At 39.3% G+C, this 25,514-nt stretch overlaps 1 protein-coding gene across 3 annotated transcripts; it reads right to left on the bottom strand.

Moving 5' to 3' along the window:
• Positions 1-3,009: 3,009 nt before the first annotated feature.
• Positions 3,010-24,881, bottom strand: LOC123314478 (hemocytin). 3 transcript variants are annotated; one of them, XM_044899788.1, is made up of 64 exons: positions 24,733-24,881; positions 23,761-23,829; positions 23,502-23,608; positions 22,750-22,935; positions 22,474-22,639; positions 22,238-22,365; positions 21,885-21,980; positions 21,632-21,826; positions 21,516-21,571; positions 21,286-21,461; positions 21,064-21,224; positions 20,851-20,993; positions 20,633-20,795; positions 20,417-20,547; positions 20,164-20,329; positions 19,781-20,055; positions 19,561-19,722; positions 19,247-19,442; positions 19,056-19,144; positions 18,778-18,997; positions 18,615-18,688; positions 18,214-18,560; positions 18,001-18,151; positions 17,681-17,859; positions 17,161-17,593; positions 16,963-17,106; positions 16,659-16,908; positions 16,266-16,606; positions 16,055-16,213; positions 15,801-15,996; positions 15,437-15,745; positions 14,914-15,222; positions 14,555-14,848; positions 14,128-14,496; positions 13,692-14,063; positions 13,298-13,551; positions 12,963-13,234; positions 12,713-12,816; positions 12,249-12,622; positions 11,989-12,162; positions 11,623-11,911; positions 11,255-11,546; positions 11,032-11,137; positions 10,746-10,950; positions 10,467-10,667; positions 10,219-10,405; positions 10,017-10,165; positions 9,490-9,955; positions 9,215-9,432; positions 8,840-9,159; positions 8,532-8,771; positions 8,136-8,432; positions 7,774-8,076; positions 7,479-7,713; positions 6,954-7,393; positions 6,404-6,898; positions 5,917-6,342; positions 5,425-5,850; positions 4,840-5,262; positions 4,354-4,500; positions 4,180-4,296; positions 3,860-4,121; positions 3,425-3,577; positions 3,010-3,366 (listed from the first exon to the last, which is right to left on the bottom strand). In XM_044899788.1, the coding sequence occupies exons 1-64, from the start codon at positions 24,801-24,803 to the stop codon at positions 3,113-3,115; spliced, it is 14,712 nt and encodes a 4,903-aa protein (XP_044755723.1). In that variant the 5' UTR covers positions 24,804-24,881; the 3' UTR covers positions 3,010-3,112. The 3 variants fall into 3 exon arrangements, with proteins under 3 accessions (XP_044755723.1, XP_044755721.1, XP_044755722.1); XM_044899786.1 differs by having other exon boundaries at positions 18,214-18,688; XM_044899787.1 differs by having other exon boundaries at positions 10,479-10,667; positions 18,214-18,688.
• Positions 24,882-25,514: the final 633 nt, after the last annotated feature.

Raw genomic sequence — 25,514 nt, 5'->3', positions numbered from 1 at the left:
TATATAAGAAAAAAGAATCTGTAAATACATTTTCACCTGAAACACTTTGTAGACAACACCTTCACACGAAAAATATTTCCAGGAGGGAAGAATACGAAGAACTTCCATCAAGACGAAGCAGAAGGAAGGCTGATTATCTGAAAACTGATGAACTGAGTTTGAGTCTCAGTCATTACTTTGCTTCTCTATGGAAGAAACTGACAGACTTTTTCCTGAATATGGGATTGTAACGAACATGTGTTTCGGACGCAAACGTCAATAAATTAATGAAGTTTAGTTAAAAAGTGATCGGTGATATATCCAAAAATTGTGGAAAAATTGGCCCTAAGTCTTCAATTTTATCAGTTTCATAATTAAAAGTTACAGAAAAACATAGACATAGAGACATGGACTGAGCAATGCCAGCATGAAATTGGCTATTTATTAGAAAGAGAGAAAAGCTCGTCGGGATATACCTTTCTCTTTTTTGTTCACATAGAGGTGAGTGTAGACCAATCAAAATTCTAGAAAAAGACAACTGCATTCCCGACGTGTTTTTCTCTCGGTCACTTTTTTTGACCGTATTTCATGCATAGATATAAAGGGAAGGCACAGTCCATGTCTCTATGTCTATGCAGAAAAAGAAGAAAGTGAAACAGTATTTCATCATGGTCTTATAAAACTTTTTTGCCCGTTTGCACCGTTTCTCTGGTAACCATGGTTAAACTAATCGATGTTTAATATTTAAACGTTGCTTAGCGGTTGACGGTTTGCACCGTGGAATCATAATCGTTGTTTACTTTAATCATTGATAGGTTTGGCAACACCACTCACACCATAAAAAATTCAAAATTTCAGCCAAGCACATCATAGAAGATAATTTGAAAAGAAAAAGAAGTCAAGGTTTTCTGACTAAACTTCTGTTGTCAAGGTGGGAAATTTGAACATTTCTTTTGGAGTTTCGGTGTTGTGTTTTGAATATTTGAAGTGCGAACATGGATAGCATCAACACATCCTATTACTCGAGGAAAAAGAGCCTTCTTGTGAAAGGACTGTTGAATTTGCACTATATCCTCATCTTTGGTCATTGTAATGAATTCGGAATATAATTTACCAATTGCTAATGAAACTGCAGCAATAATTCTTGATACTTCCGATACATCTATAATACATTTATGAAATTATCAACAGAAGCCAACTGACCAGCACTAGCATAAAACCGCAATGTAGGTATCAATTGATTTATTGGGTCAACAATATTATTCCTGAAATATCTATAAATATATGTATATGTATAATATAACCATTTATTAAATTCCAAATCATTCTCCATATAGGGCAAAAAAATAACACGGTTTCTTGCGTTAAACGAAATCTCCTAAAAAAAGTGAGGTCCATTCTTTCGAAATAATTTCTTCTACAGGAAAAATGTCTGGGAAATTCCAAATCATTCTCCATATATGGCAAAAAAAATAACACGGTTTCTTGCGTTAAACGAAATCTTCTGAGAAAAGTGAGGTCCATTCTTTCGAAATAATTTCTTCTTCAGGGAAAACATCTGGGAAATTCCAAATCATTGTCCATATATGGCCAAAAAATAACACGGTTTCTTTCGTTAAACGAAATCTTCTGAAAAAAGTGAGGTCCATTCTTTCGAAATAATTTCTTCTACGGGGAAAACATCTAGGAAATCCAAATTCGATATTGCTAAGTGCATCAAGATCATCATCAAGTAATATCTCATCTTCCAAATCATCCATTATTAATTCGAATTTTATATCAACACAAATAGGAAACACACTTGTCAATCGAATTTGAAGTATTACTTCAATCAACGTTTTAATCAAGCAAATTTCTGCGTTTAGTTTAAACAACGTTTAAGGGCCTTATAATCAACGTTTAGGAACGGTGCAACCCGGTTAAGGAATTAAACGTTGTTTAAGAATATAATCGTTGTTTAGGCAAACGGTGCAAACGGCCATTTGAGTTGAAATATTTTAATTCTATAGAATTCCGATCAGCTTTGTGTCGTTCAGACCATAGAAATATTTCAGACTTTGCAGTGTTTTATTGAAATTTTCAGAAATACTCAATCAAATGAGCTTTAAATCCAATATTTAATGAACAGTGAAAACGGAAACAAATATGTTTTGATAATCTTATTTTTGATAACTGAGAATCATTGTCGTTTAATCATTTATTGTATACATTTTAGTAGAGCAATTTTCTTTGTATAGATATTTTTCATGTCGGACAAACCTGATATATGAATATATTTGGTTGAATTTCATATTGTTATGATAAATAGTGAAAAATGCTGCAACATTTAGGTTTCAGATTCATTGGCAATTTTTTTGTCTCGCCTTTTTGACTCATGATTCTCAAATTTCACATTATTCACAGTTATTTGACAGAACTAGAAGAAACTGTAGACAATTTTGAAGAACAAATGTTGTAGCAAGATGTAAATATCTTAGAAATTAGAATTGTAGCTAAATTGAAGAAGGCATTTGGTGTTTATTCTATGTTAGGAATATAAGGGAAATAAAAACTTATTCTTTCAGGTATTAGGAGGTTGCTACCGTCAATTTTCAGAAACATATTTCTTGTGTTTATGACGAGAAATATTTTTGACCTCTGCAGACTAATTGTGAAATCGACGTATGAAGTTCTCGAAAAGATGGAGAATTATTTTTACACGGGGTTGAATATAAAATGAACAATCAGTATTTATTAGTATTTATTTGTATATTTATTTTAATTTATTTATTAAAACTTGAATTTAAGGAAAGATTTTTATTTCATATGTTAGGTATATGAATTTGCATCGACAATATGAAATCATAAAAAATTTCTAAGCTGAAAGAATATTTTTTCTGTATACAGAAATGTTTTTTCTGGTTCCGAAAACATTTTTTCCTGAGCTCGAAATATGTTTTTAATGCAACGAAAGTGGCTTAGATCTCCAAAAATATTTTTTCATTCGTACTCTTCTACAGCACTCCTCGATGTGAAATAAAAACAACAAAGTTTTGAATTGCCAATCAACACATTTATTGAACAAATAAAAATAAATAAGTAACGATATCAAATAAACATATACAACACACAAAAATCTCAACATTCAATCAGTTCACGGGTCTGCTATGGACATTTGTTTTTTCGTCCTACCCTTCACGTTTTTTGTACCAGTCTTACGACCCCCCGTTTTCGAGGGGCTCTGCATCAGTCTAGACAAGCCACCCTGGCATCCGTTACAGCCACAAACTGAGGGTGCTTGGATGTGCTTCTCGTATTTATAACCATCATCACAGTCCATCGGAACTGCAATCTTGATGTAGTCTAACGCCTGACAGCAGGTGCACACCGATGTATGTTTTCCTAATTCTAGAAAAAAATTAACGGGGTATTATTGGATACTTCAAGGTTTTCTTTGTGTACTCACTTGAGTCGAAAAGAGTAGATGACTCACAAGTACCAACGCACTGTGTGAGGTTTACGATTGGTTGCTTATTTTCGCACACTCCATGCAAGATATTTTCTGTTTTCACCATTGAAATTGTTTCGTCCAAGGGAATACTCTCCAGGGCACAAAGTCCTGAAAAGATTCACAGGATTAGGTAGGGATTAAAATTGATACTAAAGCAGCGTTGGACAAGGCGACTGGAAAGACTATTTCATATCACAATGAAGAATATCTCCGCCTAGTGAATATAAGCTCCTGGTCTTTCTTCACCAGAGTGGGGTGGCCCAAATTAAAAAAAGGCATTTGCGAAGTGATATTCTTCCAGTAGGACTTAAAACCTAACCTAAATAACTTTGAACATTCAAAAAAGGCGAGAGAAACCCACCAGTTTTATCAATAAATCATGTTACTCACGTTGATCAGAACTTGTCATATTACACCTCTTGCAGCAGCCATCGTTGTAAACGTGGTCAGATGGGCAGTCTGCTAAGCTTGGACATTGTTCCGTATGCGCAGTCACTATAAGACGACCACCATCCTTCTCACAGGTGAAATTGGTGCATCCATCAGGAGTTGACCAAGTGTCCCCAGGTTTCTTAAGATCACCGTCTATTACGCAGGCCACTGGAACGCATACACCACAGCAAGAATCGGTGGATGGTTTGTATTCATAACCCTGAAAGGAGTTACCATTAGTATAAGTCTCGAAGGATTAATCTGGGAATAGTTTTCACCTCTTCGCAGTTTTCGTTGCAAGTTTGGATAAGGTCCTGCTTGATTACATCACCTTGATCGTTTCTGACACACGTGACATTCTTGCACAGATCCTCTGTTGGCCATACTTGTCCAATCTGAAAATGGATGCGTACAATCGATATGTAGGATTAGTTTAATTCCTAAGGGTATACCTGGTATGTCTCGTTTCCAACTTTGCAAGCTACTTCTTTGTAAATTGGACAGCATTGTCCTGGAACAGGTACTTCCTTTATGACGAATTCTCTCTGGATATTAGCTGATATAGGTTGGCATATGGTTTTCTGTGATACCACTTGAATCTACGGAAAAAATTGGTTGTTATCGATTGAGATTCATAACATTCAAATAGCATTTGTGTCCAGGACATGTTCAACAACCAACAGTTTTGATTGTACTCAATACGTCATCATAAAACATTCAAAATACACAATAAAAAAGATGACATCCACATTTGGGAGCTTCTAATCTAAGAAGACGAATTTCGGATGACTTTTAGATTCAGTTTTATCGTTCTGTAGGTTAGGTAAGGTTAGCTTAAGCTAGTTGTACTTCAAATAGCAACATTCCATATTCTCCAGTGTTTTGGTGAAACCCTAACAACTCATGTAAGAAATTCATATATGTTTTACATCACTCACCACTCCGCTAGCATTGCTGCATTTATACTTGTCGCAATGATCCTCCGACTGCCACTCTTGACCAATTTCCCATAGACTTCCATTCACCACACACTGAGACTGCTTACAGTTACCACAACATTTGGCATCTTCTGGATCGGCTGGTTCGTAATCGAATCCTAATGGACAAGTGGTGTTACAAGTAGTCACGTATTCCTTGATACCTAACGCTTCGTTTTCCTTTACACATTCGAATTTGACGCAGTAGTTGTTGTCCTCGATCCACGTCTCTCCAACTCCGTATGTCTGGTTATTACCCTTGCACGCCACCATGACTGATTTGTTGCAACATTCTCCAGGTACAGCGGTTGATTCTACCACGAAACGTTTGAGGGTATCATCTGGCACAGGCTTGCAAATGATGTTGGTTCCAGAGATTTGCAGCTGCAATTGAATTTCAATTAGTTCATCACCCTGGCATCGGAAAGACAAAGAAGAGAATGCTATGGCAAGGATATTGAAAGGACAAAGAAAACTCATGGAAATATCTCTGTAACTCTAGTTTATCAGAACTCCACAACTGCATGAGGAGCTATATCAACTTACCACTCCACTCGAATTTTGACATTTATATTTGTGACAGTTATCAGGGGAACTCCACTCCTCTCCCACATTTCTAACAGTTCCGTTGATGATACAGGCTGTTTGTTCGCATTTTCCGCAGCAAGTTTTATCAGAAGGTGAAGGTTCGGTATATTTATAGCCCTCAGGGCATGTTTTGTTGCATTCCGTTGTACTGATAGCTTCAGCAACTCCTTTCTCGAAATCCACACACTTGTAACTCTTGCAATAATCAGTTCCAACCGTCCATGTTTCTCCTGGCTTATGTATGGAGCCGTCAGTTCCTTTGCAAGCCACAGTTTTCGTCTTGTTACAGCACTGTCCAGGTACTTTTACAGTCTCTACCACAAACTTCTCGAAAGTTTCTGGGGATGGTTCTTCGCATTTTATGAAGTCTTTTTCTAATTGAATCTGGAAATAAAATGTTAATTTGGGATAATAAAGATTATTCATCACCAATCATTCAAAATAACTTACCGATCCATTAACACTCAAACAACTGAACTTGATGCAGTAATCTTCTGAGTTCCAAGCTTCTCCAACAGTTTTGATTTGTCCATCGATGATGCAAGAGGTCTGTAAGCAGCTACCACAGCATTTGTCGCTGGAACTGTCTTCCGGCTTGTACGTGAACCCTTCAGGGCAGGTTGTATTGCAGCTTGTTAGATACTCAACAATGGCTATTTTGGTATTATCTAGTCTTGAACACTCGAAATTCTTGCAAGGATTGTCACTAGCAGTCCAAGTGTCACCAACTTGATAGATGCCTCCATCTGATTTACATGCAACAATTTCGGTAGTCTCGCAGCATTGCTTCTCCTGCTTGGTGATATTAACCACGTAGTTCTTCAGTATTTCAGGAGATAATTTGGTGCACGTGGTTTGGGTCGCTTCTACTTGCATCTGTAAGAATAAGCCAGTTTAAGTTCAAATTATGGTTAATATTTTCATTTATAACACTCACATTTCCATCCACAATCGAACACCTATAGTTGGTGCAGTAATCTGGAGATTTCCATTCTTCACCCTCTCTCCTGACTGTCTCGTTTACAACGCAAGCCACAGCTTTGCAGCTTCCACAACATTCTTTCGACTCCACTTTGGCAGGTTCATATTCATAGCCCAATTTACAATCTGTCACACATTTGGTCACTTGGAGTTCCTTAACTATGTCGCCGTCTGTGTTATTGGCACATTTATGAAGGGTACAGTAGTCATCTCCTTCAACCCATTCATCGCCTAGGTTATGGATCTTTCCGTTAACTTTACAGGCTGTCCTCACGAATTTGGAGCAGCATTGGTTGTAAACAAGTTGGGACTCTAGCACATAATCAGCGTAATCGGTTGATTTTTCAAGGCTTGGACATTGTTTAACTGTGCAAACTGTTTGGTAGTCTCCTTTGGATGTAACTTGACATTGGCAGGTATGGCACGGACCATCAGTCCAAGTTTCATTGGCCTATAAACAGAGGTAAATGAAAAATACAATAACAAAATTGTTCGATTTTTTTTACATTCTTCAAGAACTTCTGTTTTTCTTCAGCAGTCCTTGGTCGTTCCCCACCCTCCTTAGCAGCAATAAATGAATTTTCGAATATGCACTTATCAGTTGGTGGTAGGCAAGTGTATACAGGGCAACACTTGTTGACGTCCTTCTCTGTTTTCACTTCGTAAAATTCTTGACATTTCGGTGGTTCTGAGCATGTCTCCGGCTTACAGATGGTCTGAATCTTCGGACAGCAATCGCTTTCATCCACTACCTTCACCACACCATCCTCCAAGGGTACGGGTGTGGTTATATCGATAGATTTACATTCGTCTCTTGGTATACATTCGCAGATGTTCTGGTAGCAACCATCGTCTTTTTTCGCAAGTTTGGCCACCTTGTCTTCACCACAAGATACCGGTTGGGGTGTTGGGCAAGTTGGTTCCTGGGTAGTTGTCGATACTGGCACTAGAAATTCCATGAATTGATTTATATCGATGAAGAAGATACTCTGAGCAAGGTGATCACAAAGTGAATTGGGGTAAACACTCACCACATGTATATTTATCGCAGCATTCCCTGGTTTTGGACATCACTTTCACTGGTGTGAATCCTTGTTCGCATATTGTTTCTACAGCTGGACATTCAGTCTTCTGACATACGACACTCGTTCCTTTGCATGTACAATTTGTGCAAATATCTACAACCCATTCATCATCAGGATGATGTCCCTGGTCGTCACAATAGATACATTCCCTTTCATCAACACAAATACCATCTTTGAGGACCTGCATAATAAAAAGGCTCGATTTTAATGTTCAATACTGCAGAAAATATGAATTACCCACCTTTCCTTCAGGACAGAAGCATCCTTCGATGATTTCCGAGACGCAGGTGGTTTCTTTCAAGTTAATATTCTCACAGGTCTTCGTACATGTGGTGCCACATGCTGAATAAACTTTGTCGGCTGTACAGTTCGCTCTCGGACAAAGATCGAAGTGCCAGTCCACACAAATACCCTCTTTAGCACAAGCTTTCGCGTAAGAATCAATGATACCACAAACTGTACCATCATCATATTCCTCTTCGGTATCGCAAGTCTCCTTGTCGCACCATTGCTTATAGATACTGTAATCCACAACTGGATGACACTGGAAAAACATAAATGATTCATCCTTCTGTAACAACGCAAAGCGTAAGAAATACTTACAGCTCCAAAGACAGTGGTGTCCAACAGATGAATACAAGGATTATGGCTGTTTGGAAGAGGTTTGCACACTTCTTCTGGTTTGATCTTGCATTTTTCTCGACTTTGCTTCTCTGGAAGACCGTCATACAGCCAGCTTAAACCGAAATCTTCAACGTCGGATGTAACTGTTCCATTTGGTACCCGTAGATCATTTTCCGGTTGTTTATCGCAGTCCCCACATAAACCTTCCAATTTCCCGCTGTACTTATATGATGGTACTTTGACGGTAACTCCCAAATGGGGAGATTTGATATTCACCTGAAAATAGGATAGAATTATTGGAAATGTCGATTACCAGGATCTGAAGAGTATCAAAAGCTGTCTGGTTGTGAAATGGGAGTGGAAAAACCAAGGTACCTCTAACTGATCAGCTGGGAAAAGAAGGTTCAACATATCAGGGTTCTGTTTGATCTTCATCCAATCGGTGTTTTGCTCCAAGTCCTTGGGGTCAAGTTTTTCTGAATCTAGGACAATCTGGATAGATTTCTCTGTTTCATCATTGAAAACAACTATTTGATGTTCTTTGTACAGTACTGTGACTTTCTTGATACATGTCCTATTAGTTTTGTTTTGACAAGGACTATTCGTCAAGAGAACCTGCAAATATTAAATATAGATCATTAAATGCAATCTGCGTAACATGAAATACTAGACTAATAATCTACCTGGAAATTGTGTTTATTCTGTTTATCGCTGAGCTGGTCCCTTGTAAGAACGTAGACGCAATTACCAGAGATTGTGAAGTTGGTCTCATCGTAAGTCAAGAAGTCAAGCTTTCCAGTGGCCTTACATTCGCAATCCCTACACTCGGTTGGTTTTATGCATTGATCACCTTTCCTAACCAACTCTTCAGGACAGTAGCATCCAGGGTAACAAGCGTGTTCGACTTTGGGACATAAGGATGGATCACTAAGAGACTCGCAAGTCGGTTCGCATTCCCTTTGGAAGCAGTCCTTGTAGATCAGTGGCGCTTCGCATTTGCTCGCTGAAATTGGTGGACTTAAACATCGCGATTCTTACATGTGCAGAAGAATACTCACGGCAGTCGTACTGTCCTCTCCATCCAGAAATTTCTACATTTGGATTGACGGTCAAGCATTCCACCACGAAAGATTGCAACAAATCACACTTGCATCTGTTTGTGTTGGTGTTGTTCTCTTTCGTAGAAGACATAAGGCAGTCGCAGGCAGTGTCTAAGCATCTAGATACTGAAGCGTCGATGTTTACTGAGTCAGAGCAAGCATGGAGGTAATCATCCCTGGAATAATTTGAGCACGATTACACTTTAATACTTCACGCTAATGTTTTAACTCACCTCACGGAATTGCAGAGTTTCCAAGCTTCGTTTTGAATGTCCGCAGGGCAAGCGTTTATCTTGCAAGCAGGTCTTGTCTCGTTAGTCGTAGACCAGCTATCGCCGAATTCTCTGGTGGTTCTTGCCTGTACTCCGTTTGGTTTTCGTTTGTCATTGTTTATATTCTGATCGAAGAATCCACACAAACCATCCACCTTCTGTATTAAAGAATGTACTACTCCCAACTTAACGTTACTATCAGAATTCCATTCTATCCAGAATCCGTGTGGTAGAGACGTAAAGGCAATGACGTTGCCGACCTTAGAGATGGTGAACTGCTTGGACTGTTTGGATATCTTGGTGAGTTGGTTCATCGTGTAGGTATAGCCGTTGTAGTCAACTGTTAAATCGGGGTGGAAAATGAAATGGTCACTCTGGATATAGATGTGTAGGTCTCGACTACAAGTCTCAGCACATTCTTTGGATACTGAAAAGATATAATTTTAGTATTCATTTTTTATTAGTTTTAGAATTTCTGAATCGCTTACGTATCACAGCCCAATCATCGTGTTCCAAGTCCCGAGCTATCACGTGGTCGCAAATGTCATATTTGAATTCTGTACCATCAAAAGTGTTGAACGTTTTTCCTGTTACGTTACAAACGGCATCAGGAACTGGCAGCGGAGAACATACCAATCTGTAGAATAAAAGCACTTAAAAGGTACTCCTTATGAAAACTGAGGCACTTACACAGGGCATCTTTTATCTTGACCAACATCAACCATTACTTCATCAGCTTTCTCATACCCAGGAGGACAATCTTCCTCCTTGCACTCCTTAGTGCTATTTATATAAGGTGGGGGTAACCTATTATGCACACATTTGTACTGTACACATTCTGGTGTTTTAGTCGATGGACTGGATAAGGTATAAGGCGCTGAGATAAAAGAGAAGCCAATTATTAAATGATTACTTCATCCTCCCTCTTCATATCCTACCTTTCACTCCACCTTTCACTCCTCCTTTAACTCCTCCCTTCACACCTCCTTTAACTCTTCCACCCTTCACACCTTTGATTCCTGTCCTTTTTCCCTTGATACTCGTGAATCTCGATGAGGAATATCTGTTATATTTTGGTCTAACAGCAACTTTTTTGAAGTTTGGTGGACAGTTCACCACAGGGCAAACGTTTTCTTTATCTGGAAATAAGGGATTCTTAATATTCACTCATGATAAGGTGTACGTGATGCTCAGACAAGTGATTTGATATTACTCACCAGTTGGTCTGATGGGTTTTGGTTTAGCTGTGATTTCGTAAACTGAAGTTGTTTCGCAGTCAGTCTCATCATCAGGGCATTGGTTGATTCCATCGCACCATTTTTCCTCGTCGATGCATATGTTGGAGGTTGGGCAGAGTCTTTGTCCTACAGGGCAAGGTTCGCATCCACAGTCGCAATTTTGTGTCACTATACTTTTCAGACCCTACATGGTGAAAATGGTGTTATTAGTATATTAGAAGGAATTTGGAGCAGTAAATTAACTTAAGTTTCAAGATATTTTTACCTTTCTACATCTACCGCATATTTTCTCTTCGCAATCTATTACACCACCAATTTTGCATATGCACTCGCTGCAGTCCTCTTTGTTGAACAGTTTTCCAACTGGTAAACTGAAACAAAACAAAATCATGAGATATTATTTGTGGTAAAGGAATTTGCGTGATGGAGGAGACCTTTCTTCTCAACTTAGGGGCCTTTTTGGTATGCTATAACCTCTGATAACTCACATGAATGAATCCCAAGCACATGGACACAAAGGCCGAGGTGTGCAACCCGTACCATTCCACCACAAGTTAGAACCACATTCGCAAGCATCCAATTCGATATTAGAAGATGGTACTCCAGGGCAGTAATTGCAAGGCTTAATGGTTTCTTGGGTTGTGCCAGCTGTAGTTCCTTCTGTACCGACGGTTGAAGATACAGCATTCGTTGAAGGCTTAGTAATCCTACCGATTGTAGTTGTCTGTTCCGTTGGTCTACTGGTTCCCAACGTGGTTGTGGAGGTTGTGGTGACTGTAGCTTCAGAATAAAACGAAAAATGAAACATAAGCATATGCTCCACATCTCCAAATGAAACATCTAGCAAAATACTCACGATATGGTTTGTAGCAACCAATGATCTCAGTCTTCATTTGGATAGTTCCGTGCCATTTCACAGGGTACAACCTGATGTACTGAGCTTGAATAGGCCGTGTGAGGTAGTTTGTAGCTTTCGAACTCTTGTCATAGTTAGCTGGGAACACAACTTCTCGCGAGTTTTTGTTCAATACCGGGTTCCACTGCTTTCCATCATGGGAATATTTGACTTTGACAGCTTCAACCCAGCCATCCTTGCCCCCTTGGGTGTTGAAACCGGTGAGGTTGCGAGGCTCCAAGAAGTTAAACTGCAAAATAACGAACATGTTCGAGAAACACCACTTGGTGATAAACCTACGTTGTGTATTGGTCAAACAAGTATTACCTGAATCCATTCTGATGGTGAGTTGACCAAGGGCTGCCATACTTGTGATTTCGGTGTGGATTTCGTTTGATCTACATCTTTGGAAGAGCTGACAGTAATTTGGTCTTCTGACAATGGATGCGTTGCAGATCCTAACTCGTCTGTGCATATTGGAGGGGCCATTGTGGTTGTGATCTGGAAGAATAACAGTTTTTTTAATTCTTTTCAAACATGGACATATTGCATATATATCATTATTCGAAAGTTGGTACTATACACACCTCAGGAGCTTCGGAACTGCTTAAGGTAGTGGTCGTTTCTTGCCCACATCCAATGGCGTCAACTCTCAGCGATATGTTGTTGTGCCAAGTGATAGGTATGATCTTCAGATACCTAGCCTCAAATGGATTATGGAACTTCTGGACCGCTGGAGTATTTCCATCTACAGACCCTCTGAACCTTACGGGCAGAAGGAAGTAACGGACGACTGGGGAGAAAACTGTTCCATCATTACTATGGAACACTTCGTAACTGGTGACGTATTCATCCTTCTTGGGATTACCCTTGATTTGGACGCCGTAAACAGGTTGCTCATTCAATAGATCGATAATTAAATAAGGTTGTTTTTCTGACGGAGAGGGTGACCAACCGCTGACTGAAAAAAGTAGCAAAAAAGGATGGATCAAAAAGTGCCAGTCAATTTGGAAACTGATCTTTCTCTTGGAAAGTGTAGATGATCACGTACCTTTATTGTTGAACCTTGCTTCTTTGGGCAAAGTCTTGTTATTTTTGCTGCTACTAGCGTAGAAAGATTCATCAGGTAGGTTTTGGGTTAGGAGCGACACGTAACTGTAAGTTATTGAGAAATATTCAATTGCCTATCTTATGGATGACGTATTCAATTTGTATTCAAATGAGAATATTGACGAATAATCCAAGAGACGATAACAACTATTATATTTGTGTCCATCTCACATTGTGTACCAAAAACTCACCTCTGATCGCAGGGTGGTGCAGGTGTGATTGTGTTTATGGCAACTATAAACGGATTATTGGTAGTTGAGGGTGCTGTTACTGTTGTCACAGTCTGTCCTTCTGTACTTCCTGTTGACGTTTTTGTTGATGTAGTTTCAGATAGAGTTGCTGGTCGAGTTTCTTCCTCTGTTATTTCTTCAGTTGTTGTTGCACATTGTGAATCGTCACAAGTGTAGTAGTTTTGTATACACTGGCAAACTTTGCAGCCATCCTCCACGTACACAGCACCAGGCTGAAAAAAATGTTGAATTTAAATCTTCGAAATGATTTTTACCCCAAATTTTCTAAAGCTCACCTTCACCGGTTTACCATCGTGTGACATACACATGCAGTCTTGGATGCTTACGCAAGTTGAATTGTTTGCCCACTTGTTCTTACCAACACATTCCTTGTTTTCCAACATATCGTATACATCCTGAGTGACACAACCTGGTTCGCACTCATCATAGCACATTCCTTGCTTCTCGAGCTTGCCTTTGTAGAGCATGCACAAGTCCTTGCAATTTATTGCACACTCCCTGAATCTTAGTCCAGGTGGACAACGTGTGTCTGAGAAGAATGAGAAAAGTGATTGAATAATTGAAAAAATTAACTTGAAATGAGCTGTTAGAGGATCTTCAAAATCGCATGAGACTTGAGGGTAGGCCCAGACCATCATGTCTCTGATGATCAATTTAGTTGATACTTACCACACTCTGGTCTTAATGGTAAAACAACGTCTACTCTGTCACAGCTGAAGGTGTGTGGGTTGTACAACGTAGGTCCTTCGCAATTTTCTTCCACGTATTTAGGACCATCTGGCCCGTTCTGACAAATGTAGAACTTTCTGCAGTCCTCTTCGTGTGGTCTGTTTAGAGTCTGATAATCACACTCAGGGTGCCCTGTGATTGCTGTTGATGATATAGTGGTAGAAACTGGTAAGGTGACCTTGTTGAGCTCTGCCGGTGACTTGGTTGTTGTTTGTCCTTCTGTCCATGTTTTTATTTCAGTCGACGTTGTTGAAGATGCTTCCGCCTCTGTGAATATTTCGATCTCGTCTTCTTCGAAATTCGTTTGTTTGACTGTAAGTAAGATTCTTTAACATTAGACTCCGAACTAATAAATATTCATATCAAGATAACTTACCACATTCTGGTCTTAACACTTTCACCACATTCTTATTGTCACACCTCTTGGTTTCTTTATTGTACAATAGGGATTTCCCACAAGTTTGTTCGATATATTCTGGCCCTTTAGGTCCATTATGGCATACGTAGAACTTATGGCAGTTGCTTTCGTGTGGCTGATTTGGTGTCTCAGCACTACATTCAGGATTCGATGTGATGATAAAGAACCCTGTCTCGGTACTACCTTCTGGTAAAGGATAGCTGGTAGTCTTCACTTTAGGACGTATGGTTTGGAAATCTTCAAATGGTAAAATTCGTGACTCTTCGTCATCTTCCTCCTCTTCGTCTTCTTCTTCTTCTGTTGTTGTTGCTAATGTTGTTGATACAGCTGATCGAAATATAGATAGTGAATAGTGATAAATAAATAATATTGGAGAACTACTCACCACACTCTGGTCTAATAGATGATACAACATTGGCGAAGTCACAAGTTAGAGTCTTCGGGTTATACATCATGGTACTTCCACATGTCTGTTCGATGTACTCAGCACCATTTGCACCGTTATTGCAAACGTAGAACTTGTGACAATCTGTTTGGTGCTCTTTGTTTGGAGTTTCAGGGTTACATTCTGGCTTTCCAGTGATAATTACATCAATAATTTCAGTTGGGCTTTCAGTTGTGGTGGCCTCTGTTTGCTTCCTGATTGTCGTGCTGGCTTCAGTAGATGTAGTTTGAGCTTCTACGTGTGAGAAAACAGTAGATATTAAAGAATATCCTGAATATTAAATAAGTATAACAACTTACCACATTCGGGTCTTATAGCAGTCACCACGACGACGCGATCACAACTGAAAGTTTTCGGATTATACATGGTGTTACCTCTACACGTTTGTTCGACATATTCTGCTCCATCGGGACCATTTTCACAAGCGAAGAACTTATGACAGTCAACATCGTGAGGTTTATTGGGAGTTTCTGAACTACATTGCGGTTTGGCAGTGATGATAATGTTCGATATTTCTGTTTTGGTCTCTGGTTTTGATGTCTCGATTTCGAAACCATAAGTTACCGTTTTCGTGGCTGCTGTTGATGGGGTGCCCGTGGTGGTTTCAACTGAAAAAAAGATAATATACGTTAATTCTATTCAAACTATTTGACAGCCTGGAGATATTCTGGTTAAGAACATCTCACCTCACTCCGAACTCAACCAATTGAGACAGTTCTTGTCTCTGTTAAGCTTTTCCAAATAAAATTACATTCAAGAAGCCATAAATTCAAATCGGTTAATTCCATAGATAGCTATGGCAAAAGAATATGGATTTCTTACCACACTCTGGTCGGAGAGATACTACAACATCAATCAGATCGCAACTCTTGGTCTTAGGGTTGAACATCATTATACTTCCACATGTTTGTGGAAGATACTTGGCTCCATTTGGACCATCGGTACACACGTAGTATTTGTGACAATCTTCTGCATCAACCTTTTTCGCCTCCAGTAAACTACATTGAGATTGAGTTGTTGTAGTGATCCTAGACGTTGATGTTACTTCTTCCTCCTCCTCCTCTGGTGCCACCGTTCTAATTGTGGTCGATGTTCCAACAGTTGTTTCTGCTTCTGTAGTCGTAGTTCCACCTTAAAGTAAATGACGTGATTCTGTGAACATATAAAAATGTCCACAATGTCTTACCACATTGGCAATAAACTTGAATCTCGAAGTCAGGACAGCCAGATCCTTTCTTTGAGGCTTTGCAAACCAATCCCCTTTCTAAGCTGCACTCCGCGTCTAGTCCAGTATCTTTCGCTGATATTTTCTTGTCAACAGTTCTGCATCTTATGTCTGTCATCATGTTTATGGGACATTTCGCACCTCCAGTCAATTGGTTCTGGAATTCACGTTTTTATCAGATATGTTCCCATCTAGAACTCTTTGAAACTACTCACCAAAACAATGGAAGTTGGTAACGGTTCTTTTTCTAGTGGTCTCTTGTTTATTCCTTTCTTCACAGTCAAAGGATTCTGGTTTATCCACTCTGTCCACCCAGAGATACATTTCTGCTTCTGATCTTCCGGTGCAACAGTTATAAACTCTGTAGTTGTGGTCTGGAAATGGATTTATGATGATGCTGTTCTAAAAGCGACGAAACTTACTTACGGGTATTTCTGTACAAGGTTTTCCCTTGCAGTTCTTCTGTCCCCTAGAGCAGTAGCAGGTGTGACAATCGTCTTCTTCTATCACATCTCCCTCCAAGTATGTGATACCATTGATTTCCATACAAACTGGTTTGCATTCACTCGCAGGTATGCACCTATCGTACGAAGAATTGAAGAAGACCTGTCCTTGAGGGCATGGTTTGAACTCACAACCTTCGACGCAAGTGTCTTCAACGCATGTAGCACTGATTTTTCCCCTGGTATAGATGTTATCGCAGGTTTCCACGAGGCATGTTGATATGCATGGTTTGTATATTGAGCAGCGTTCATCGCATTGAATTGCTGCAAAGAGAAGGGTTTAGATGACTTTCAGCTGAGGAAGCTGATAACTTACGGCAAAGTTCTTGTGATCTCCAGTGAATTGGAACTCCTCTGTTGTTACATTCTTGAGCGTAAGCTGCCAGAGCTGTGCAAAGACATTCACAGTCGCCACCTTGATCGCAACCACAAGCATCGAATAAGCACTTGTCGTAGAAACTGTCTATTGGAACTTCAGAGTGACATGGCGCGAATATTGATGACTTAAGCACGCCACACTTTTTCACAGCCCATACCCTCCTTTCAGGCTTCTCCTTGCATGTGTCCTATTGAGGAATAACGTTAAAATATAAAGAAGGTGAATGATACAACGTTCTTACAGTAATTTGTTGAGTTTCTGGGCAGTTTGGTTCCATTTTCCAGGAATCTCCAAACGCATATGGTGATACCTCAGTCATTCCTCCAGAAGGTGTTTGGAAATCATCGAGTTCATTATCATTGTAGTTACCACATAATCCTTTAACCTATATGATAATATAATTAATGACAAGAGATGCTCAGTTAGAATTATAATTTACCTGGTTCTTCCATTTAGGGTTCAACCTGACATAAACTCTTGTACCTTTATCCCATCTTATAGTCAAGCCGAGATAAGGTGCTTCGACAATGGCGTATAAACCGATCTCTCTTACAGTCAAAGTGCTCAGAGTTTTAGGTTTTGGTAGAGGTTTTCCCTTGTCCAAAGTGAGAGTTTCAGTGACATTCGAGACGCTCACTCTGATGGTGACTGATTTAGAACAAGTGGTGCCTAATGTACCACAAGGGATGTTCTGAATCGATACGTCAAAAGCTGCTTGATCCCCAAGAGCACCTTTGGCGAGGACGTAATCGCATTGGCCTTGGTAATCGTAGTGCTTTCCATCGAAGGTCTTGTAGTGAGAATCACCCCAGGCACTACATTCCGCTGCGCACTGCCTATCGGTACAACTCCATTTGCCAACTTTGCATGTACTGAAATGGAAGTTAGTGGATTAGATGAGAGCTCTCAGTCCTCAAGATTGTAATCATAATGATATACGAATGTACCAAAGGACTCACCATGTGTTACAATCGTTTTGGACTACTTCGTTTTCCTTATAACTTTTGCCACCATGATGGCATGGACAGTCTGAAGGTTTGATGCATTGTTTGGTGGTTGGATCCAATACATATCCTTTCTTACATTGACAGCCAGCATGGCATATAGCTGGTGTACTGAGTTCATAGGAATCCATATTCTGGAATTTTCCCAATTGAAATTCATGCAATATAAGCTTTTCAGATTTCATCAAGATGAAGGATCACTAGGGTCCCCTTCAATTCATTTTTATATTCTCCCAATCAATGACTGGCTTTGCAGAAGGGCTGTTTTTACTCACCTTACAAGTTATGGGCTCGGCTGGTTCACAACTGGTGAATTCCATGTGAAGACTAGAATTGCACATAGTTCTCAAGTCTGCTGCATCTGGATAAAGCTTTATTTCCTCGATGGTAGCCTCTGTACAGCTCCATCCTCCACTAACGCAAGTACTGAAAACAAAATTGAAAATTGCTTATCCACGCAAGGTACGCAACTCTCGAAAATGTATTACCATAAATCAGGTTTGTTCTCACTGCGTCTGATCTCTTTGTAGCCCGGATTGAAGACCAAACCGTTGGAGTAACATTTGCATTGAGAGGTTGGTATACATTCTCCGTTGTCATCCAGGACCTGTCCCACTGGACAGTTGCAGCCTTCGACGCATTGCTTCTTACACAGCGTGTTGGTGGAAATATCATAGCAACTTCTGGCGCAAGAATCGCCACAAACTTGGTACTCTTGACCTGCTGGACACTGGATCGAACACTCTTTCACACTGCTTCTCCAGTTAACGTTGATGCCTTTGTTGGCGCACTCGTGGGCGTACGATGAGATGATGGTACACAAACATTTCCTCATCTTGAAAAAAAAATTGTTAGGTGAAGATTTAATTATTTGGGCTAAACCACTTACGTCTCCTTGACAAGAGCACATATCGTACAAGCAGTCTGAGTAGTACTGATCAGGATCCACATAGAAATAGCAGTCTGCAAAACAAAACAAAAATTTACTTCTTAGAAGAATTTCAATGATTTTACCATCGAGGTTATCAAATTGCAAAAACGTTAAAGCATACCTGCGAAAATTTCGGATTTTATGGTCGAACAGACTTTTTCAGCCTCTGCCTTCCTGTGCATGTTAACATCGCAAGGATGAGAAGGTACTATGTTCGGCATGTTGGAGCAGGCTTCATGAGTTTTCCACTTATTGGCGAATGAAATGGCAGACTGTTCAATATCGCCTTCTGGTGTTAAGAAATCATCTTTCTGGTTCTGATTGAAAGTACCACAAAGACCCTGGAACATAAATGATCGTAGAAAATCGACGAAAAACTTGTTAAATTCAAGACATTACCTTCGTTTGGTCTTTCAAAGTGGCTGGTACGTCTATATACAACCTACTTACTCCGTCCCACCATATATCGATACCATTAGGCAGAAGGACTACACGAAAATACAAGGTCTCAGTTGGTTTCAATCATAAGAGAACGAAAAGAGAAATATTGATATTCCTGCAGGTCATCAAATTGTTTTCTTATGAATTACCTTGTAAAAATATGGAAGATACAATCCTGATCTTGATACCAGCAGTCTCTACAGGTAGTTTAGTGACTTCCTGACCATTCACAACAACCTGATGATTCTGTCCAAGCTTAATAGACAAGGAACCGTTCACTCTTATTGTTGCTGTTTTCGTACAAGAGGGTAACTCTGACGTAGCAATCTTGGTGAAGCCCATCAACTGAAAGAACCATTCGCGAAAAATAAAGAAATATATGTTGTGAGTTCTGGGGGAAGATTCAGATGCAAATCATTTCTTCTTCAAGGGGTCACTTTTGGTAGATATATTCAATATTCACCTCTGATATCGCTCCAGGGCATGCAACATTCTCAGTTTCCACAGAAACATTATTCGCTTCAAGCAAATAATAAGAGCATTGTCCCATGAAATCGAATTTCTTGCCGTCAAAAGTTGTATAGTGAGGATCGCCAATAGCTGAGCACCTAGCGCCACAGGATACCTAAATGAAGAAAATATTAAGACCTATCCTTTTTCACTTTGCCTTCTTACGTTCTCACCTGAGTACAAACCCAATGACCATTTTGACAAGTGCACGTGTTGCAATCTTTTGGAACTGAGGCACCAGCTGGGAATTCTTTCTTTCTCAACCTGCAAGGGCATTCGCTCTCAGAAATGCACTCTCCGTTATGCAAAACCTTTCCTTCTGGACAGAAGCATCCTTCTTCGCAAGTTTTTGGGTCTTCAGCTAGATTGGTCTTGCTGGCACCGCAGACTGGATGACCTTTTGAAGGTCCGCAAGCCTTGTATACTCTTCCACCGGTACATTTCATAGCTGAAATGGTATTTTAGTAAATCATCCATGTGATCAGAAATAATAATCATTTAAATTTCATTTCCTTTCACTAGTAAACGGTATTCGCGTAAATTGTGGTCAACTTACGGCATATCTCTTCATTCCTCCAGTTTGTGACTGTTGTCATCCCTTCATGTTTGCATTCGGTTATATACACGTTCATGGTATCGCAAGCACAATCAGACTTGTCTTCACTCTGGCAATTGCAGTAGTCCCATGTGCAAGCTTCCATAAGAAGCGATCTATCCAGCACCTTAAACAATAATTATGTCATCAAAAACCTTATTATAGTGGCTATAATGAAAGATATTGTCTTGGATTAAATTAATTCATCGCTCACTTTGCTACAAGAGGTGAATCTGCTGTCTGATAGGAGTTTGGCACAAAAACTCTTTGCTTCACTTCCTAAGGAACCTTTCACTCCACTGTCAGGACATTCTCGTTTTTCCATTGGGCTAGAAGTGCAGTGTGCTGAAAACAAAGGTTGTTTGAAGCTCACTCGATTGAGTCACTGTAGAAATAGAAGAGTACAAGACTTTTGTTGAAGCTTACTCACCTCCTATGTTATCTACTTGCCAGCTAGCAGCCGAGTTAACTATATTTTTAGTCCTTCGTCCATTTTTAGTGACAATATCATTGTCAGGATTTCCATCCAAGTTACCACACAACCCTTCCGTTCTGTTCCAAAGGCTTTCCTTTGCTTCAACTTGGATAAATGTCTGGAAAAACCCAAAAGTAACAACTGTTAAGAATCTTGTTCTAGATATCACTTACCTTTCCGTCCCATTTAACAGATATTCCAACGGAATCCAACATAACATTAATGTATCTGGCGGTTGTTTCTGTTCTGATACCCACTGCTTGTCCAGGAATGGGTAGGACAGTATCACCCTGAGTCAAAAGAGGTAGACCATCATCTGCAATATAGAAAGCACCATTGAATTCCTTCTGAGAAAAACCACAAAATCTAAAACGATTCGGACGTACCTGTGATGTTCAATTTGTAATCTCTTCCTTGAATATAAATATCCAACATCCTGTAACATTCTGTTCCGTTTGAATAGCAGGAATCTGAATTCCTAACATTTATGCTGAAGGTGTTGTCAACGGAGTCCTGAACAAGGATGTAGGCGCATTCTGAATCGAAGCTGTGGAGGAAGGATGGAAAAAAATTAAGATCCATCTCAATCATGCAAAATTCTCTCTTACCTATAGATTCTATCATCGAAGGTTTTGTAGTGAACTGCCCCCCAGGTGTAGCAAATACCAGGGGTGGGTAGCTTGGTCTCTATAACAACAGCTGTAGAATCGGCTGATGATTGACCGCTGTGCTCAGATTGCTCAGACTCTTCATATGAAAATTCGTATTCAGGAGAACCACTTTCCTACAGAGAGTAAAAGATAACATATCGCCATACGATGTCAAATTGAATACTTACTACATAGTGAGAAGATGATGAGTGTTGAATGACAGTGTAATTAATGTTTGGATCAGCTGCAATCAGAAGTATAATTCAATTAAATGTATTCAGCCTACAAACTGTAGAAGACTCACTCGAAACACAAGTTGGAACATCTGAAGGTTGAAAAACGCCCTCTGAGTATTTACAGGTATAAGCTGGTGCGGGATCATGAGACAACTTCATGCCATCAGCACAAAACAAGTCAGAACAGCTGAACTGATCGGCATCTCCTGAACATCTGAAGCCACCGTTGAAATTGAGCTTACCACTAGCACATGCATCCAGATCTGCAGCGATTTCAGAATTAACACCAGAAGCTAAGGATTGATTTGATGGATAACTTACTGTATTGACATTGTGGGCCCCTGAAATCTTGAGGACATTGGCACACGTTCAAAGACAGGCAGACACCACCGTTTTGACAAGGGGGATCACAGGTTGCTGAAAAAAGGTTTTATGTTTGACTTGGTTGACACTAAGCTCTTTGGTATTTGTCTGTTTGAAATCGAGTTTACTCTTGAAATTTGCTAGAAACGTGAACAAACTACTGGAACTGAATTCAGTACAAACAAGTGCATCTAGACAACAATCGACCGAGTTTTTGGCTTCAGTCGATCCATTTCAAAAGCTTCCCAGGTCCTTAGTGACTAATTGGTTACGTTCTTCTCTTTCTTGTGAATATTCCTTGATGAACTCACCTTGACAGTCTGGAATTGTCACCCAGTCATTCCTTCCTGGGACCCATAAACCATTTTTGCAAGTTAGAGTGGCTACAGCAGAACCATCTGGGAATTCATGACCCGGAAGACATTTCACCGTACAGTAACTGGAAGTAGGAAAAAAGAAATGAAAGTAGAAGTCATGAACACATGAAAAGTAAATATCGGTTTCAAACATTTAAGGGTCTCCATGGTTTTCAGCTATTTACACTCACTCTTGCTTTGTCCTGCAGGATCTTCTAGAATTCTGTGGCATCGGTGGCAATTCCAGGCATGGTTTATTTTGGAATTGGCACTGAGGTCCTGAAAACTGATCTGGGCAACTGCATTGATCTGGTGCGACACAGATACCTTGGTTTTGACAAGGTGGTGAACATTCGGCTGAAATATAAAAAATTATCAATTGTCTGTCAACTTTTCAACATCCAGCTTCTCAGCAGCCAGAATTTGTAATCTACAAGTCCATCTGTTCATTATAAACAAAGACTCACGTTGACAAGAAGGCAGTTCAGATGATCCGCTATCTTGTGACACCCATTTTCCATTTTCGCACATGATGTACACAGCATAGGCACCTCCAGGAAGGGTATAGCCTCTTTCGCAAGAAAGAGAACACCCGCTGTAGAACGAACAACGCAGCTTTGCATTTGGAGGTTTCTCTGGAGGTGCCGTACAACCTGAAATGGCACGGTTTGAATATTCATCTTGTACTCGATTTAGATGACAAATCATCTCATCGTTTGAGTCGTATAAACAAAGTTTCATGAACTTTCGTACTCTTTGGCGCAGAAAATAAGGAGACAGAAAATCTAGTGACGAATTAAAAATAATATAAAATCATATCGCTGATCTAGACTGCAGAAACCACCTCAAATTTTGAGTGGTGACATCTACAGAAAAAAAGCCAATTGAAAATTTCAATTTAGATCTCACAAAGGTACTTCAAATCAATTTCCTGTTGACAACGGGGAATTCAATAACTTTTATCAGAAGAAATATAATTAGGAGCTATTTCCGTGAAGGGAAATGTGAAATGCATATCTTTACCTTCACGATAAGACCTAAAAACTGCATTTCACAATGTCAAAATAGGAATCAGTACCTTTAATAGGATATGAAATTAAGAATTGCAAAAATGAAAATCACATTTGGATTATTCCTTCTTTTACAAACATCAATTCACGTCATATTATCAAATTCGACAATATTTTCATTGCCAATGTAAGCTTTATAAACTTTTTACCTCCTTCATAAACCGATCCAGCAGTTCGTTTGGCGTATAAGTTCGAACTTTTGGTGTTGCCTTTGGTGCCACCTTTTGTACCACCTTTTGCTGCTCCCTTAACACCTCTGAAAAATTGATTTGATTCGTTGAATTTTTCATTTCTATTGTAATTCAGAATGAATCATTAACTGGTGCATTCCGAATCGAGGGGGTTTTCCTCAAGTTTTCTTGAATTATTTTATTGGAGGAAATGTTGCAAATTGAAAAAATTACTTACCCCCCATACTTCAATTGGTTGATCCTCGCTTGTGAACCATATCGCCTTGATACTAATTTCGGTACATCACTGTCAAGGAAGAAGTGATTATGTTAGGGAATTAGAGAGTTAATTTAAGAGAATATTGGAGTGCGACAGAAATTTTTGAGCATTTATAACACTTAAAAAACCTATGTGGGTATGGGATAAAAAGTTTAACTTAGTTGGGAGAAGCACTCACATACGTTTCGATCTCATTAGACCTCATCGGTGTGAGAAGAACTTTTCTGCGCAAAATTTCTCCCAACTAAAGATAACTTTTTTCTCGCATCGGTAAATTTCGATGCGAATTATTTGTGAAGGTTCCAGGAACCATCAAATATGTTATAGTTCAATCAATATTGTGTATCTTTATGAATATTAAAACAGAAGCCAGTATGAAATAATATTGAAAACAATGCAAGTGATTGTAATGTACGTATACTGAGTTAAAAGAAGCTGAAGATGTTGAACAATAGGTATTTCGGCTTTATTCATCGCCAGTTTTGAAAATGAAATAATATTGAAAACAATGCAAGTGATTTTAATGTACGTATACTGAGTTAAAAGAAGCTGAAGATGTTGAACAGTAGGTATTTTGGCTTTATTATCAGTTAGACAAGAAGCATAAAGCATATGCTTAAGGTGAAGTGAATATTGTTTTGGAAGTAGAGTAGAATTTGAATGTTGTTGAATGGAAAAAATAGCTGAGTGAAGGAATATCTTTCATGCTTTGAGTATAATCAAAATGCTTAATTTCAAGAAATTCCTTGACGAGAGTTATGTAAAAATGTTTGTAACTGCAAATATCAAATCTTCACCTGAACCACAGCTTCAGGCTTGGTCTAGAAATTTGATCTTTATCAATTTTGAAATTTTTGTGGTTTGATGCCAACAAGTCGTAAAAATTTGGCTGCACTAATGGTTACTTATCACCGAGTGTTGCTCACTCACCTGGCGAAAAACGCATCCGTGAAGGACCATATAAAACAGAGCAGAACTAAATAAAACTGATAGGACCCCATCGCAAAAATGATTTTTTTTTTCTAAACGACCATTTTGCAGGTGATCCAGATCAATAACTGAATGGGGATCTGGCGCGGTTCCTTATTTATTAGATTGGTTCATTAACTTCGCAATGTCAATGTCAAAGGGCTTATCGTTTTGGGAAATTGGGGGGGTGTTATTTTCGAGCACGCAGAAGAAATTCGGGTGGGCGGTGGGGCGACGATAACGCCGAGGCGGACTAATTGGGACACATCCCGTCGGAAGTCGCTTTCCCAGCAATTTTGCGGTTAATTTGCATTCGAGAAATCGATATCGATTCCGAATTTGTGGAAAACGGTGGTCGATAAACCGATCTCGGACGTGGGATGTGGGTAAAGTTATCGGAAAATGGACCGAGATTTGCGAGTAAAAAAATCCTATTAATCTTGTAATAATGGAGTGCGCCTTTATGCAATTATTTGTACAGGGTGTTCTATTTTCGTTGGTTCTGCGGGATATTAATCAGGGGAAGTAATACCTCAAGAAACTCCATTCAAAAACGGCATTCACTAGTTCCTAATTTACGCTTTCAATTTATTACGTGAAGCCTTGATTTTTTTTTTAATTTAAGTTGAAGGACGTGTCTTGATTTCACACCGTCTCTTTTTTTCCAATTTAGTTGTTTTTTTATGAGAAAAAATAACTTGAACTTTAGTATCAATGAAACTTTTTTTCACAATCATTTTTCA

Source organism: Coccinella septempunctata, chromosome 5 (genome assembly GCF_907165205.1).
Source record: "Coccinella septempunctata chromosome 5, icCocSept1.1, whole genome shotgun sequence".
Lineage (NCBI taxonomy): Eukaryota > Metazoa > Arthropoda > Insecta > Coleoptera > Coccinellidae > Coccinella > Coccinella septempunctata.
This window is presented reverse-complemented; position numbering and strand designations above follow the sequence as displayed.

Bases quoted from the DNA above. Each gene is read 5' to 3' on its own strand.
- LOC123314478 (XM_044899786.1), bottom strand. From the start codon at position 24,803: ATGGGGTCCTATCAGTTTTATTTAGTTCTGCTCTGTTTTATATGGTCC. The intron at 12,817-12,962 runs GTGAGTTTTTGG...AATAACTTACAG, and splicing joins GCACCACCCTGCGATCAGAG to TTACGTGTCGCTCCTAACCC. The intron at 6,343-6,403 runs GTGAGTGTTATA...TTATTCTTACAG, and splicing joins GTTCGATTGTGGATGGAAAT to ATGCAAGTAGAAGCGACCCA.